This window comes from Rhinolophus sinicus, linkage group LG15 (genome assembly GCF_036562045.2).
Source record: "Rhinolophus sinicus isolate RSC01 linkage group LG15, ASM3656204v1, whole genome shotgun sequence".
NCBI classification, from domain to species: Eukaryota; Metazoa; Chordata; class Mammalia; order Chiroptera; family Rhinolophidae; genus Rhinolophus; species Rhinolophus sinicus.
Genome location: NC_133764.1, coordinates 42,943,823 through 42,957,666, shown reverse-complemented (window position 1 = coordinate 42,957,666; position 13,844 = coordinate 42,943,823). Strand labels below are relative to the sequence as shown.

Below are 13,844 nucleotides of genomic sequence, written 5' to 3'. Positions count from 1 at the left end.
CTTAAAGTCACCAGCTGCATTATCCCCTGACAAGAGAGTCAGCCTGTCCTTTGAAACTTTGAAGCCAGGCACTGACTCCTCTTCTCCAACTATCAAAGTCCTAGATGGCATCTTCTTCCAAAATAAGGTTGTTTCATCTTTACTGAAAATCTGTTTAGTGTAGCCGTCTTCATTAATTATCTTAGCTGGATCTTCTGGGTAACTTGCTGCTTCACCTTGCACTTTTATGTTACGGAGATGGCTTCTTTCCTTAAACCTCATGAACCAACCTCTGCTGGCTTGAAACTTCGGCAGCTTCCTCACCAATCTCAGCCTTCACAGAACTGAAGAGTGTTAGGACCTTGCTCTGGATTAGGCTTTGCCTTAAAGAATTTGAGCTGGTTTGACCTGTTATCTAGACCACTAAATTTTTCTCCGTAACAGCAGTAAGGCTTTATCATTCGTGTGTTCACTGGAGTAGCACTTTTAATTTCAAGAATTTCTCCTTTACATTAACAACTTGGCTAATTGGCACAAGAGGCCTAGCTTTCGACATGCCCTCCTCACTATGCTTAACCATTTTTAGATTTTAAGTGCGATGTGCGACTCTTTCTTTCACTTGAATAGAGACCATTTCAGGGTTATTAATGGGCCTAATTTCAATATTGTTGTCTCAGGGAATAGGATGGCCAGAGGAGAGGGAGAGAGACGGAAACAGCAGTCAGTGGAGCAGTCAGAACACATACAACACTTACCAATTAAATTTGCCATCTTATGTGGGTGCAGTTTGTGGCACCCCAAGACAATTACAATAGTACTGTCAAAAATTACTGATCAGAGATCACCATAACATAATAATGAAAAACTTTGAAATATTGCAAGAAAATATGGAGACACGTGGAGACACAAAATGAGCAAATGTTGTTGGAAAAATGGCACTGATAAGACTTGCTCGATGCAGGGGTGCCACAAACCTTCAACTTATAAAAAATGCACAATCTGTTAAGTGCAATAAAGCGAAGCACAATAAAATGAGGTCGGCCTGTATCTTTTACAGTACCAGGTATCTGCTATCTAATCTTTTCTTTCAGTTTCAGATGATATCCTCTGAGTCACTCATAACAGCTAAACTGTATCATTAATCTTATTCTAGCTTTTCCTTCCCTTTTCCCTCAGCTAATTTTTCAGTTGCATTCTTTCTACTGTCAGAACATGTCATATTTATATATTATTCTACTATGTCCCTACTCTTTATTGTAATCTTAGCTTGAAAAGTTTACGAAATACTGTCAGTCTTTTTTCCAGAAAATTTCCCTGACATCTCTTCCAGATGAAGCTCAGCCCTTAAAAGTTTCCTCAGGAAGGGCTAGACAGTATTCCCTTGGCATGTTCAAAACTGTTTTTCTATAGTCTCGACACCTGAAGGACAACTGACTGAATATAAAATCATTGGTTAGCATTTTCTTTCCACATGCTGCTCCACTGCTGTCTTGCTTTGTATGCTGCTTTTGAGAAATCTGGTAGCAGTACTGAGGGTGCCAACAAAATGTATACAAGCGGACACTTTGGTCAACGTTGCTCAAGCAGTAGTTCACTGTAATCAGAAGTGTCTGGACGCTGATGGTAAACCACTTTGAGCACCTCTTATAATTGCAGAACTCAAACATATTCATCTTTTGTTATCGGTATATATTGACTATTACATATACATTTTTTTGGCACCCTTGTAAGTCACTTCATTTTTTCGCCTAGAGGCCCTGGAAATTTTTCTGCATCTTTAAAGTTCTACAGCTTTACTAGGATATATCCTAGAGTTATTTCCTGGTATGAACTTCTGACATACAGATTCAGACTTTATATTTCCAGAAAGTTTTCTTGGAAGATAATTATCACCTTATTTTTTTTTTCCTCTTGAGGGACAACAATTACACACATCACATTTTTTGGACCCACCTTTTATTTCAAATGTCAAGTTAAAAAAAAATAAGTCTAATTTCATTCTCATTTTCTTTCTTTTCTTCAATGTCTTTTATTATGTTCACATTTGAATCTTCTGTTCAGTGAGAACCTTCCAGTCTTCATTTCTGATGATTTCTTTCCTCTTTTCTGAATCTAATCTACTCTATCTTCCTATTTTTTGTTCCTTTCTGCTCTTGGTTTCCTATTTCTGATTCAAGGTGTTTTTTCCCCCACTAGTTGAAATGCTCTGATTCACAATATACTTCGTATGAGTCTTCCATGTCTCTGAACTCTTCCAGTAAACCTGTTCAGCCTTCCGCCTTCCCTCTCTCATTCTTCACATCCACAGGAATGGGCAAAAGGAGCTTTTGGAATCCGATTTCTCTACTTATACGTAATTTGAAGGTTGTGCTAATCTGTTTCTTAATAACGTGAAGGCATGGGTGGTGTGTGATTTATATGTGCTCTTTGATGGTTTTACAGGTTTATAGGAAGGTAGGTGGGAAAACTGGATCAGGCCAGACCTAGAAGTCTACACATACATATTTTAAGTTGTATATTAGAATATATTATTTTAGAAATATTACTTTTGCCATTTTCTGAAACACTTCACCTGTCATCACTAGATTTACTTTTTGTATCATCTAACAGTTTTCAGAGTTAGTCTTCATTTTCATCTAACAGAAACACATTTTGCCCTACTGGAGTTTATTTATAAATTCCATAATAACCTCTTACGGGATTATTTTTGCTGGTGATTTGTAAAAGGTCTCATGACTATTAATACAACTAATATTTATAGGACACAGTATGTGCTAAGCATAGTCTAAGCACTTAATGTGTAGTGATGTATTTATTAATTATTTATTAAGTATTATTACTCACATTTTACAGATGAGGAAGCCACGGCTGAAACAGGCCAAACTACTTGCCCAAGGTAATACAGCTAAAGTGAACACTAACAATATGAATCATGGGAATAATCTTAAATCTGTTAAATTTTAACCTTCTTTCTCTTTTTTTCCTTAGTTATGGTTCTGTTGGCTAACTTCTGCAAGCTTAGAAGGATCAAATAAAACTCTTCCAGGTAATGTGCCTTTTTGAATACTTTGCTCTTCACAATAAAAACGGAAAAAATCATGTTAGATGACTAAGGCCTTGAATATAATGTGACTGGATGACTGCAGGTGGGGAAACCTCACCTAATACTTGGGCATATATGGTAACACCTCATCCACCACAGAGAAAGTCAAAAGATAACATCTAAAATTCATGCCCTGAGTAGCAGAAGCCTAATATTTAGATAGGTACTAGAGGAAAAGGCTAAAAGAATGAAAACTAGTTGTCTCATGAAAGCTGTGTTGGGAAGAGAAAACGATTGCTGCAAGGGATACTTTTTCGGCAGTACTTACATCACTGTTTAACACTGTACAATCAAGTACATGCATATTATAAAAAAGTTAATTTGTATAAAGTATAAACCACCTTTAAAAAAATTCCTTAAACTGATAAAAATTGAAATTGATGATATCTGGCATTGGCAAATTTATGTAGGAAGGTAAATTTATGCCATCTTTTTGGAAGGCAATTTGACATTACTTATGAAAACCTAAAAAAAAAAAAAAGAAGTATGTATTTTGACCAAGTAACTCCACTTTTAGGAATCTGTCCTTCAGAGATACTCACAGGACACGAGAATCTACGGGGAAGGATGTTTCTTGCAGCAGCAATAATGTAATAGTGAAACATTGGAGGCGATCTAACCGTCAGCAGAATGATTAGCAATAGGTAAAATACTGAATGAAAAATTGTAAAATCTGAATAGTATGACTCACTTTTTATTAAATAATATATGCTGGTATGTGCACAGATTGATATACCTATGTTTGTTTACATATGCATTTAGAAAGATCCTAGAAGGAATAGATAAACTCCTAACAGGGTGAGAATGGGATGGAAGACTCATTACAATTTTTCTATATTTTTCATTTTCTATTTTTAAATAGCAAATGTGTAATTTTTCTGTAATGAAAAATAAAACAAAACACAGGCTCTTATAGTGACAAAATGTAAGGAGTCACAAATCACAGCAAATTTCCTTTCTGTACTGTAATTGTCACCTTGATGAACCTTCCTCCTTATAAAATCTACAAAGGAATTAAAAGGTATAGCCATTAACTTGTTGGTATAATCAACCAAAAGTCCCAGAAAAGTATAAACTTTTCTAGGAGTAATTTTATAGAAAATATCTGAAATTCTAAATGCAAATACATGTAAGTATTCATATGCAACCAAATAATAATAGCATAAATTCAATATGAATAAACTCATCAAAAGTTAACAACTCTCCGTTATCCAAATCAATAGGGTGGCCCATATAATTTTCAAAGTTTCATATTTAGTCATCTAAGTTTTCTAAATCGTTCAATTTGAAAGTTGTATGTGTGAACTTACAAAGTTCAATATAAGAATTCATAGATAATGTATGATGACTAGATTTAGTAGGAGCCAGAGAGCTGCTTAGCTCTTACTGGTCTCTTCCTCATCCCAACATAGGACAGAAAGCAATTTGGCATATTGATACAATTCACTGGCCTAAAGAGAAATGCCTTCATTCTTTCTAAGCTTATTATTAGCAGGAAAATAAATGGTAAGTATTTGGGATTATTGGGTTTTTGTTTCCTGTAAATTCAATGTGAAAGAATAAATTCAGACCAATGATACAATCTGGAGGAAAGGGAAAGCAATGATATCCTGAAAAAACCACTTAGAGAAACTGAAAAGTACCCAGGGAATGACAGGGGAGGTCAATACATTCCATAATATTCTAAGATTTAAAGCAATAGTGAGCAAAAGGAAGCTATTCTTTGATCTATAAGAAATACAAACTTTTGCCTCTTTGGGTTTGGTCCTACCACTTATGACTTTGGATATAACTTGGGTCTCAGTTTCCCTCTCTTCTAAATAAGGAAAATACCACTTACCACACAGGAAGGATGTATGATAAAATAAGTAATTCACATGAATGGGCTTTCAGTTCTTCAGAAGAAAGCTATGAATCCTTAAGTATGAACCTGAAAAGCTAATTAAAAAAAGATGACCATGTCAAAATTAAGCCTGAAACACAGTAGCCGAGAGGGTCTTTAAGATCATTATCAGCTATCAATTCAACTTCAAATAACAGAATTCATACTAAAGCTGTAGTACAAATGTAATCTGAGCAATCACACAATATCATTTATTAATGTGAATATAGCAAAACCATGTTAAACAGGATATTCAGCGTCATGCTAATTTGGTACGACCTAAAAATATTAATGTAAAATGATGATATTCCCTTGGTGTTTATCTTTTTTTTTTTTAAATTTTATTTTATTAAATTTATTGGGGTGACAATTGTTAGTAAAATTACATAGATTTCAGGTGTACAATTCTGTATTACATCATCTATAAATCCCATTGTGTGTTCACCACCCAGAGTCAGTTCTCCTTCCATCACCATATATTCGATCCCCCTTACCCTCATCTCCCACCCCCCACCCCCCACCCCCCTTACCCGGTGTTTATCTTTTATAAATATATTTGGAGTTGGTTGCTTAGAAGATATATAACCATTGAACAGTAATAACTATAGGGTATTAATAATTAAACAATTAAAATAGGGTTAAACACGTATGTGTACACGGGGTTATTTCTCTGGTGCATAATTGGAAACTAGCTAATTAAAGTTTTGAAGTCTAAAAGTAAAGTAATAGATGGTATTATCCAATATTTAATTGAGCAATATATACAAATCATTATGCTAAGCCCCAGAAATTCAAAAAAGTGCTGGATTTAATATGCATGCCCTACAACTAGACGGAAAACTATGGCCAAATGTCGAAGGACAAGAAATTACTAAATTAAGCAGTACTGTACACAACCAGTTCTAAAAGAATGAAGTAGGACTTGGATAACATAATAAAAAGGGAAAAAGAAAAAGGGGTTCTGGGAAGATAGCATAACATTTAAATTACTGTTTATACCAGGTTGCACTTTCATATACAGTGGTCAGCACATCTGATTGGAGGTTTCCAGAAACCTAGGGAGGCAGGGAGGCAGGGCTGATGCTCAGTCCATATTTCAGATGAGGACAATGAAGTTCAAAGAGATTAGGCAACTGCCTACGATCACAGGTCAGGAGGTGGCAGAGTTAGAGCCCAGGCAGTTTGCCAACTATGTCCAAAGCTCATTTCTACTATGCTAGGTTATCAATTCTAAAGTGAGAACTAGAAGGGAGCTCAGAAATCTTTTAATGCAGTGTTTCCCTAACCAATGTAATAAAAGTCTTTTTGGGACATGCATTAAAAATAGATTTCCAGGCTCCACTACAGACCTCCTGAACACCAGCTTACAGGAGAGAGATTTTATACTTTTACAAGAACCCTAAGAGGTGATTCTAGTGATTAGCTAAGCTTGGAAAATACCGGTATATTATCTGTATGTTCTATATGGTAGACATGTGGCAACTTACATTAAAAAATTGGGTTCCTCAGTCACATTAGCTACTGCCTTTTAAGTGCTCAGTAGCCACACATGGCCAGTGACTACCACATTGGACAGCACAGATATAGGGCATTTCCATCATTGTAGCAAGTTTTATTGGATAACACTGATTCTAAACTAACCCTTCAACAGTGAGAATAACACAACTGAGGCACAGAATCTTGTTCAACAAGTGCCACGAAGCTAGTTAGTGGCAGAACTGAAACTCTGAACCTAGTCTGCCAGTGCCCCTCTTACTACATCACTTTATCCCACCTCAAACTCAGGGTTTATTCAGATAGAATTATTTTCTTTCCACCCTGTCTTGTGGGTTCCAGAAGAGCAACAAGAGAAATTCTGAATTTGTGGGGAAAAAAATCCTAATGAAAAAAGATTTATGAAAACAATTATGATTAAATCTAAGTCAATTTACATAAAATTAAAACTAGTCTTGGACACTTAAGAATACCCTGGTATTAGAGGAGACATATCTTAGCTTGTTTTAACCATTTTAAGTCCTTCCTCTTCTACTGTCCTGATGTTTTTAATCTTTCTCTAGGATTTGAAATCCTGAAACTAATGACATATTTCAACTGGCTTACCTTAAAATTACAATGTGAAAAGGTTAAATCTTATTTAGAAAACATTTTAAAAATGAAAAGCTGAGAACAAGGAGCAACCAAAAGAATAGTGACTTTTCTAATTTTAGAATGTGGTCACTCAAACCACTGTACTCCGGGCTTATAGTAATTTAGTGGTTCAGTATTTATGACATTAATATGTTGTTTTCACTTCTAAGCTATAGTTTTACCTTCTTTTGACTACTATGTTATGTTTTAAAACAATTTAAATTATTAACTTCCAATGTAATTGAAGGACTAGAAGCATCTAGGAAGGTTTAGACACTAATTAGGTCAACATATAGCCAGCCATAAAAAATACAGCACCGTGTTCTTTAAAAATAAAACCAGTTGTTCCTGTCTAGTATGTTTAGAATGCAAACGACTCCAAAGTCAGTCAACTTAAGTCATGACAGTTCATGTTTAAAGCAAGCAGGAAGTAACTTGGAGCTCCATATTAAAACTTTACTTAAAAAGTTAAAGACAGACTTTTACAGCTACATTATTTCTTTTCAGTATCTAGAATACATTGCCATGTTAAATTCTAGTGACTAGATTTATAGGAAATACTGTGTCAAAGTTTGTATAAAATTATAAATTAAATGGTTAAAAACCATGGCCCAAATAAGATACTTATGAACAGATACTTATTCAAGACAGTTTTTGCCATAATTTGCAAGGCACCCAGAAGCCTTGAGTATGGGTTCTATATAAATAGAAACTATTTGTTATTCAGTGGAGGCAGTGCAAAAAAAGCTATTTTCTTTCTAAACACTCTATGGTGTTGAGGTAAACAAATGAAAAAAAATATAGTTTAAGCACACTAGAGCAGAACAACAGTCTAAGTCATAAAAGGGGGAAAGAAAAAAAATGTCTGTGCTCTAACATTTTAAACGGGACTGGGAGTTTAAAGTGAAATTTATTCTCTGGCTTTTAGATCGGATTCATTACTTCTACATTTTACCTGTTATGTCTGGACTCCCACTTCACCATATTAGGAAGAGGAAAACGTGTGCCCCCAAGATTCTCAGGCCAACAAAACTATCATACTTTTGGAGGCAGTAAAGCTCACCAAATGAAGGAGAACAATACAAAAACACTAAGTGACAAGACAATAGTAGAAACTGAACTCTCTCAACTACCAACTGGCACATATTAATGTAAAGAGCAGGAAAAATATTGCAAACTAAGCAAATATTAAAGTGTTGCAAAAGTTTCAAATCTCATGAAAGAGTTGGAAAAAACTAGAAAGAAATGAAAGCACTGTGAAAGAGAGGCCCTGAGAAGGAAGACCAGCTTTGAAGGAAGACGTAGGTCAAAAGGAGGAAGGAGGGTTTCTTCTGACCATCCCTCTAACAGCTTCAGTACTACCCCCAAGAAGCAATTTTAGGCATCCTTAGGGAAAGTGCTTTAGGCAACAAGCAAAGGTGCTTTGAGACCAGAGAACTATAGAGATGCTGCTGAAATTTCTCAAAGATGAACTAGTGAGAGAGAACAGCCACGAAATTCCCAAACCGTAATTTCCAAGCTTTCAGTAGTAAAATATCCATCATTCTTAGACACAGAAGCCACCACTTTTGAAACTTGACCCAGCAAAGTCTTCAGCAAGGACCTCACTAGCTCTCAAATCCTCCTCCCTCCACTTCCCTGCCGTTCTTCCCTGGCACACAAAATATAGGCCAGTGAGCGGTGGGTGGGTGAGTGAGGAGGATGTGAGAGAAAATTTGAGAAGTAAAAAAGGGAGCAGCGTAACCAGGACATGAAGAGACTGCAGGGTCTGTGAAGGGTAGGCAAACAATCAGGACAACCGAAACACAGAACAGGCTTTCCTGGGTAGCAGTGAACGCTCGGTGTTTGGAGGAGTTTAAGCAGAGGCCAGGCTACCTACCAGTTGTCAGAGAAGCTGCAGAGGGGACGGCTGCTGTGATGACCTCTAATGTCTCTTCCGACTCTGAAACGTTAGGATTCTTATTCACAAAAGAGAACGCACTAGTCATAGAAGCCCACAGACCTAGAACCCTTTTAAACTAAAGCGGCCTAGGCGGCTGCTTCCCCAACACCACTCCCACCTCTCCCTCCCACATGTGCCCACCCCGCCCCCTTTCAATATTTCCACCTCCACGTGCGAAATGCCTCGCGGCACTCGCCCCAAAGCGGCCCGGCGCCTTCCTCTACAAAGTACTACAACTAGGCCTCCCTGGGGGAAGTGAGGACTCCACTCTCCCACCCTGGGCGGCTAAAAAAGGGAAAGTCTCAAACCCAGACTTCTTCTACAGCCAGAGCTGAAGGGGCAGGGGGCGGGACGCAGAGGAAAACTTTCTTTTAAAATTTTTGTTCCAGATAGAGAAGAGTGTAGAGAGAACCCCGAGGAGTGCGGGGCTGAGGGGGTGAGGGGGAGGGGAACCCCCTGGATCGTTTAACGGCCGGTAGGGGGAGGGGAGCTCCGGAGGTTGAGGGGGCGTGGGATGGAGAAACAGGCCTGGGAGCCGGGTCAAGGAGCTGCAGGAGTTCCTAGGGTCGGGGAGCTGCAAGCGTCCCCCCCACCTGGTACACAAAGCGGCTGCCGCGCTAGGCTCTCACCAGATCCTTTGTGTTTTCCATCAGGGCCTCATGGGTAGGGGTTGTCCGTGCTCCCCGGGCCGGCGGCGCCCTCTCCCCGGGCTGGGGTCAGGCGCCTCTCCCCGGGACTACGGCGACTAGAGGGGTGCCCTGGCTGGGCCCAGACCGGTGGCGGCTGCGGCAGCCCCCGGATTTCCCCCCTTTAACTCGGGTGGCCCCAGGATATCAACAACATTAGCATAGCCCTCCCTCCCCAGCGCGCCTGCGCCGTGACCCGCGCCCCGATTGGCCCACTTCCCTACATACCCTCCTCTCTCTCTTCCAGCGTGGGACCCTCTGCAGGCTCCGTACTCCAAGGGACGTACCAAGACGGAGGGGTGGAAAAGGCAATTGAGGCTCGTGTTAAGTCGAGTGGTCAAAAAGTCAGGAGAAAGAGAAGTTTCATTCAGTCATCTTAGTTTATACTCTGGCTTTCTTGTGCTCCTTTCAATCAGTTGAAGCTGCTAAGTTGTGTTGGAAAAAATTTTCCACTCCAGTCACGCCGCCTCCCCTTCCACCCGGAAGATTGGTCCTCCCGGAGGATCTCCCATACGGGGAGGGGCTCGTGAGGGGAGTGGGCGTTACGTAGGGAAAAAGAGTGTTGGTCACGTGGTAGCAGGCTGCGCAGGCTCCTTCCGGCCCGCTGGGGCCTCAGCTACAGCGGCTAGACAGGCGCTTCGGCGCACGCGCAGTGAGGTTCCACGTGAGTACCTGCGTTTCTTCTCAAAGCCAACGATGCCGCCTGAACGGGGCACCCGAACGAGACCGGACCGGAGAACCGCAACGAGGTTGAACCAGAAGACTCGAATGAAGCGGGATCGGAGAGCCGGAGCGGGGCCGGACGGGCCGCCCCGAAAGGCTGCTCCTTCATCCCAGCGGAAACCGCTGACTCGGCCGAGAGCAGCGGCCGCTGCGATCGCAATCGCCGTGGAGGAGGAGAAACGGCTCCGGCAGCGGAACCGCCTGACGCTGGAGGAGGACAAGCCAGTAGTGGAGCGGTGCCTGGAGGAGCTGGTCTTCGGCGACGTCGAGGACAATGAGGACGCGCTGCTGCAGCGTTTGCGAGGCCCGCGGGTGAGGGAGTCCGCGGCGAGCGGGCTGGGCGCGCTCGGGCGGGGCGCGCGGTCGGCGGCAAGCCTCCGGGGACGGAGTCTAGGCGACCTGCGACGCCGGGGAGCTCTCAGGTGGGAGGGAGCCCGAGAACGCGGGCGCCGACGGGGCTCAAACGGAAAGTCTTGGGAGGGCGGAGACCGCGCCTTTCTCCGCCCCCGTGGGAGCCTCTGCGCCTAGTATCCAGCAGGCGCTCAACACGTATTTGTTTAGCGAACTGCGATCATGCGCATCTTTCGTGATTCAGCCCCACTATCCTCAAACTCAGTGTTTTTTTCCTTGTGTTCGTACGATCGCCTGCCTCAGTACCTTGCGGTGATTCAGGAGTTCCACTTGGTTTGTGGAGTCTGAATTCGTGGGCACGGGCCTGGGAATCTGCCTTTTAACATCTCCCCAAGTGATTGACTCGCCAGTTTTTGAGAATGACCATGTATGTATTCGTCTTTTCAAGTATTTGTGAGCCTGTCGGGTACTAGATACTTTTTTCCTGGTTGTAAAAACTCTTGAGTTGTTACAATTTTTGCAGACTTTCTCTCCTTTTTATTATATACCTGGGATTTTTTCCGAAGATAGTGAGTCCCAGGCATTGTTCTAGGCATTGGAGGAGAAGCAGCAGTGGATAAAAATTGACAAAAATCCTGCCCTCCTGGAGTACTAGTGGCAGAGGCAGAAAATAAAGGAGATAAGTACTACTGTAAAACTCAAGTATGTCACTGACTAGTGCTGGAAAGAAAAACATTAAAGCACTCGGGAAAAGGGAGATAAGTGTGTGTAGAGAGAAGGTCTGTGACATTTTACTTAGAATGGTCAAGTAAAGCCTCACTGAGAATTATGCAGTCTGTTAAATGAACGTGGACCTAGCAAGTATCAACTGATTGATTGCCAGAACCTCCTTTGGGTGCTTATGGATGAAGCTGCAGAAACCTAGTAGGGAGTTAGAGAACTACTACTGGAAAAGTGCTGAACTGTGTGACAGTTTCCTAGTCAGGGAAAGAAACAGTCTACATGAAGTGGGATTTGTTGGGTTTTGAAGGATCATAGGCTGGTAACAGCAAGTAGAAATCATTTGGACGTTTCTATCATGTGGTTTTGGGAAAGCTCAAGCTCACTTTAGGGAGTGCTCTGTGGTCTACATTTAGACTTGATAGGACAGTATAAAGTTTGTTTGAAAAGGTAGGGGGTCAAGAACGGTTAAGAAAAATGGAGACGAGGTATGTCTAAGAATATGAAATGAGTTAACTATGATATTCAGTTGTGTTATTTTATTTATTTTTAAAGATTTTATTGGGGAAGGGGAACAGGACTTTATTGGGGAACAGTGTGTACTTCCAGGCCTTTTTTCCAAGTCAAGTTGTTGTCCTTTCAATCTTAGTTGTGGAGGGTGCCGTTCAGCTTCAAGTTGTCCTTTCAGTCTTAGTTGTGGAGGGCGCAGCTCAGCTCCAGGTCCAGTTGCCATTGCTAGTTGCAGGGGGCGCAGCCCACCATCCATTGCGGCAGTCGAACCGGCAATCTTGTGGTTGAGAGGATGCGCTCCAACCAACTGAGCCATCTGGGAGCTCAGCGGCAGCTCAGCTCAAGGTGCCGTGTTCAATCTTAGTTGCAGGGGGCAGAGCCCACCATCCCCCGCAGGAGCCCAACCAGCAACCTTGTGGATGAGAGGACAACTTCCAACCAACTGAGCCATCCGAGAGCTCAGCGGCAGCTCAGCTCAAGGTGCCGTGTTCATTCTTAGTTGCAGGGGGCAGAGCCCACCATCCCTTGCGGGAGTCAAGGAATTGAACTGGCAACCTTGTGGTTGAGAGCCCACTGGCCCATGTGGGAATCGAACCAGCAGCCTTCGGAGTTGGGAGCACGGAGCTCCAACTGCCTGAGCCACCGGGCCGGCCATGTTATTTTATTTTTGATGCTAGTTTGCCTCTGGTCCCTTAATTTCTGGAGTTCTGGGTCTCCCACCCTGCCCCCCCTTTATCAGTCATCTTCCTTTGTTGTTCTTGTCTTACTTGGTATTTTCCTGTGAGCATGTAGACTTTCACTCCTTGACTGCTCCATCTTACCTCACCTGCTCGGCCTGTGGTGCCATTCTCTAATCTTATTTTCTATTCTGTCTCCAGCATTTGCTGTGGTAGCATTCTGTCCTAGTTCATCAGAGGGTTGTAAAAGCAAACCATTCTACAAGCCATTTGACTTCAAGATGTGTGTGTCTGCCACCATTGGATGTGAAAAATTCAGTGCTTGAGAGCGTTTTGTCTTCTAAAGGTTCAAACACAGGAAGACTCAGGTGACTCTGAAGTGGAGAATGAAGCAAAAGATAATTTTCCACCTCAAAAGAAGCCAGTTTGGGTGGATGAAGAAGATGAAGATGAGGAAATGTAAGTTGCCTAACTTTTCTTCCAGAATCCCTCTGAATACTTTTCAAAATTATATTGCACATTTTGTAAAAAGTTCTCTTTATGAATATATGATTATGTGAAGATTTGAAAAATAGTTGGAAAGTATAGGAAAAGTCATTCTTAATCCAGCCACCAAGGTAGAACCACTCAACATGTTGGCCCTCTCTCTTCTCTTCTTTGCAGTCGAGACTTGCGTTTGCCTCCTAATTTGACCAGTTCCTAACTGACCATGGACAAGTTTATAAAATGGGAATGATGATAGTAATTATGTCAGAAGGCTTTTGAGATTAAACACGATAGTGTATGGAGAGCTCTTAGCATAATACCTGAAACCGAGAAAAGGCTAAGAAAAGTTAGCTAATAACGCACAATATGTACTTGAATAGATGAGAATGAGTATATTGCACACCTTTCTCCCCACTTTAAAAAAACACCTGTATAAACATTTTTAAATGGATGTATTATAGTTCATATATGAATTAACTATAATTTCCAAAGCTAATTAACATATTTGTCTCATATAATTACCATTTTTGTGTTGAGAGCACCTGAAACCTATTCTCTTAGTAAATTTGTACTATACAATACAGTCTTATTAACTGTAGTCATGCTGTATATTAGCGCTCTAGGCTTATTCATCCTACATAACTGCAACTTTGTACCT

At 41.1% G+C, this 13,844-nt stretch overlaps 2 protein-coding genes across 19 annotated transcripts in view; one reads left to right on the top strand and one right to left on the bottom strand.

Moving 5' to 3' along the window:
* The window catches only part of MBTD1 (mbt domain containing 1), a 57,102-nt gene extending 46,826 nt beyond the window's left edge, over window positions 1–10,276 (bottom strand). For 7 of the 18 annotated variants that reach the window (XR_002137310.2, XM_074320538.1, XM_019731003.2 and 4 more), the window contains exon 1: window positions 9,663–9,907. Coding sequence is in view for 7 of the 18 variants with exons in the window: in XM_074320538.1 (XP_074176639.1) it covers window positions 9,663–9,683 (21 nt within the window). In the remaining 11 variants the exon portion in view is untranslated. Of the gene's footprint in view, window positions 1–4,922; window positions 5,021–8,970; window positions 9,050–9,662; window positions 9,908–9,947 lie in introns of those variants that run through there. The other 11 variants (XM_074320542.1, XM_074320550.1, XM_074320545.1 and 8 more) reach the window with 10 other exon arrangements.
* A 43-nt stretch (window positions 10,277–10,319) lies between these two features.
* Window positions 10,320–13,844, top strand: part of UTP18 (UTP18 small subunit processome component) — a 31,641-nt gene continuing 28,116 nt past the window's right edge. The window contains exons 1-2 of the mRNA XM_019731015.2: window positions 10,320–10,754; window positions 13,047–13,159. Of these exons, the coding sequence (XP_019586574.2) occupies window positions 10,416–10,754; window positions 13,047–13,159 (452 nt within the window). The 5' untranslated portion in view covers window positions 10,320–10,415. The remainder of the gene's footprint in view (window positions 10,755–13,046; window positions 13,160–13,844) is intronic.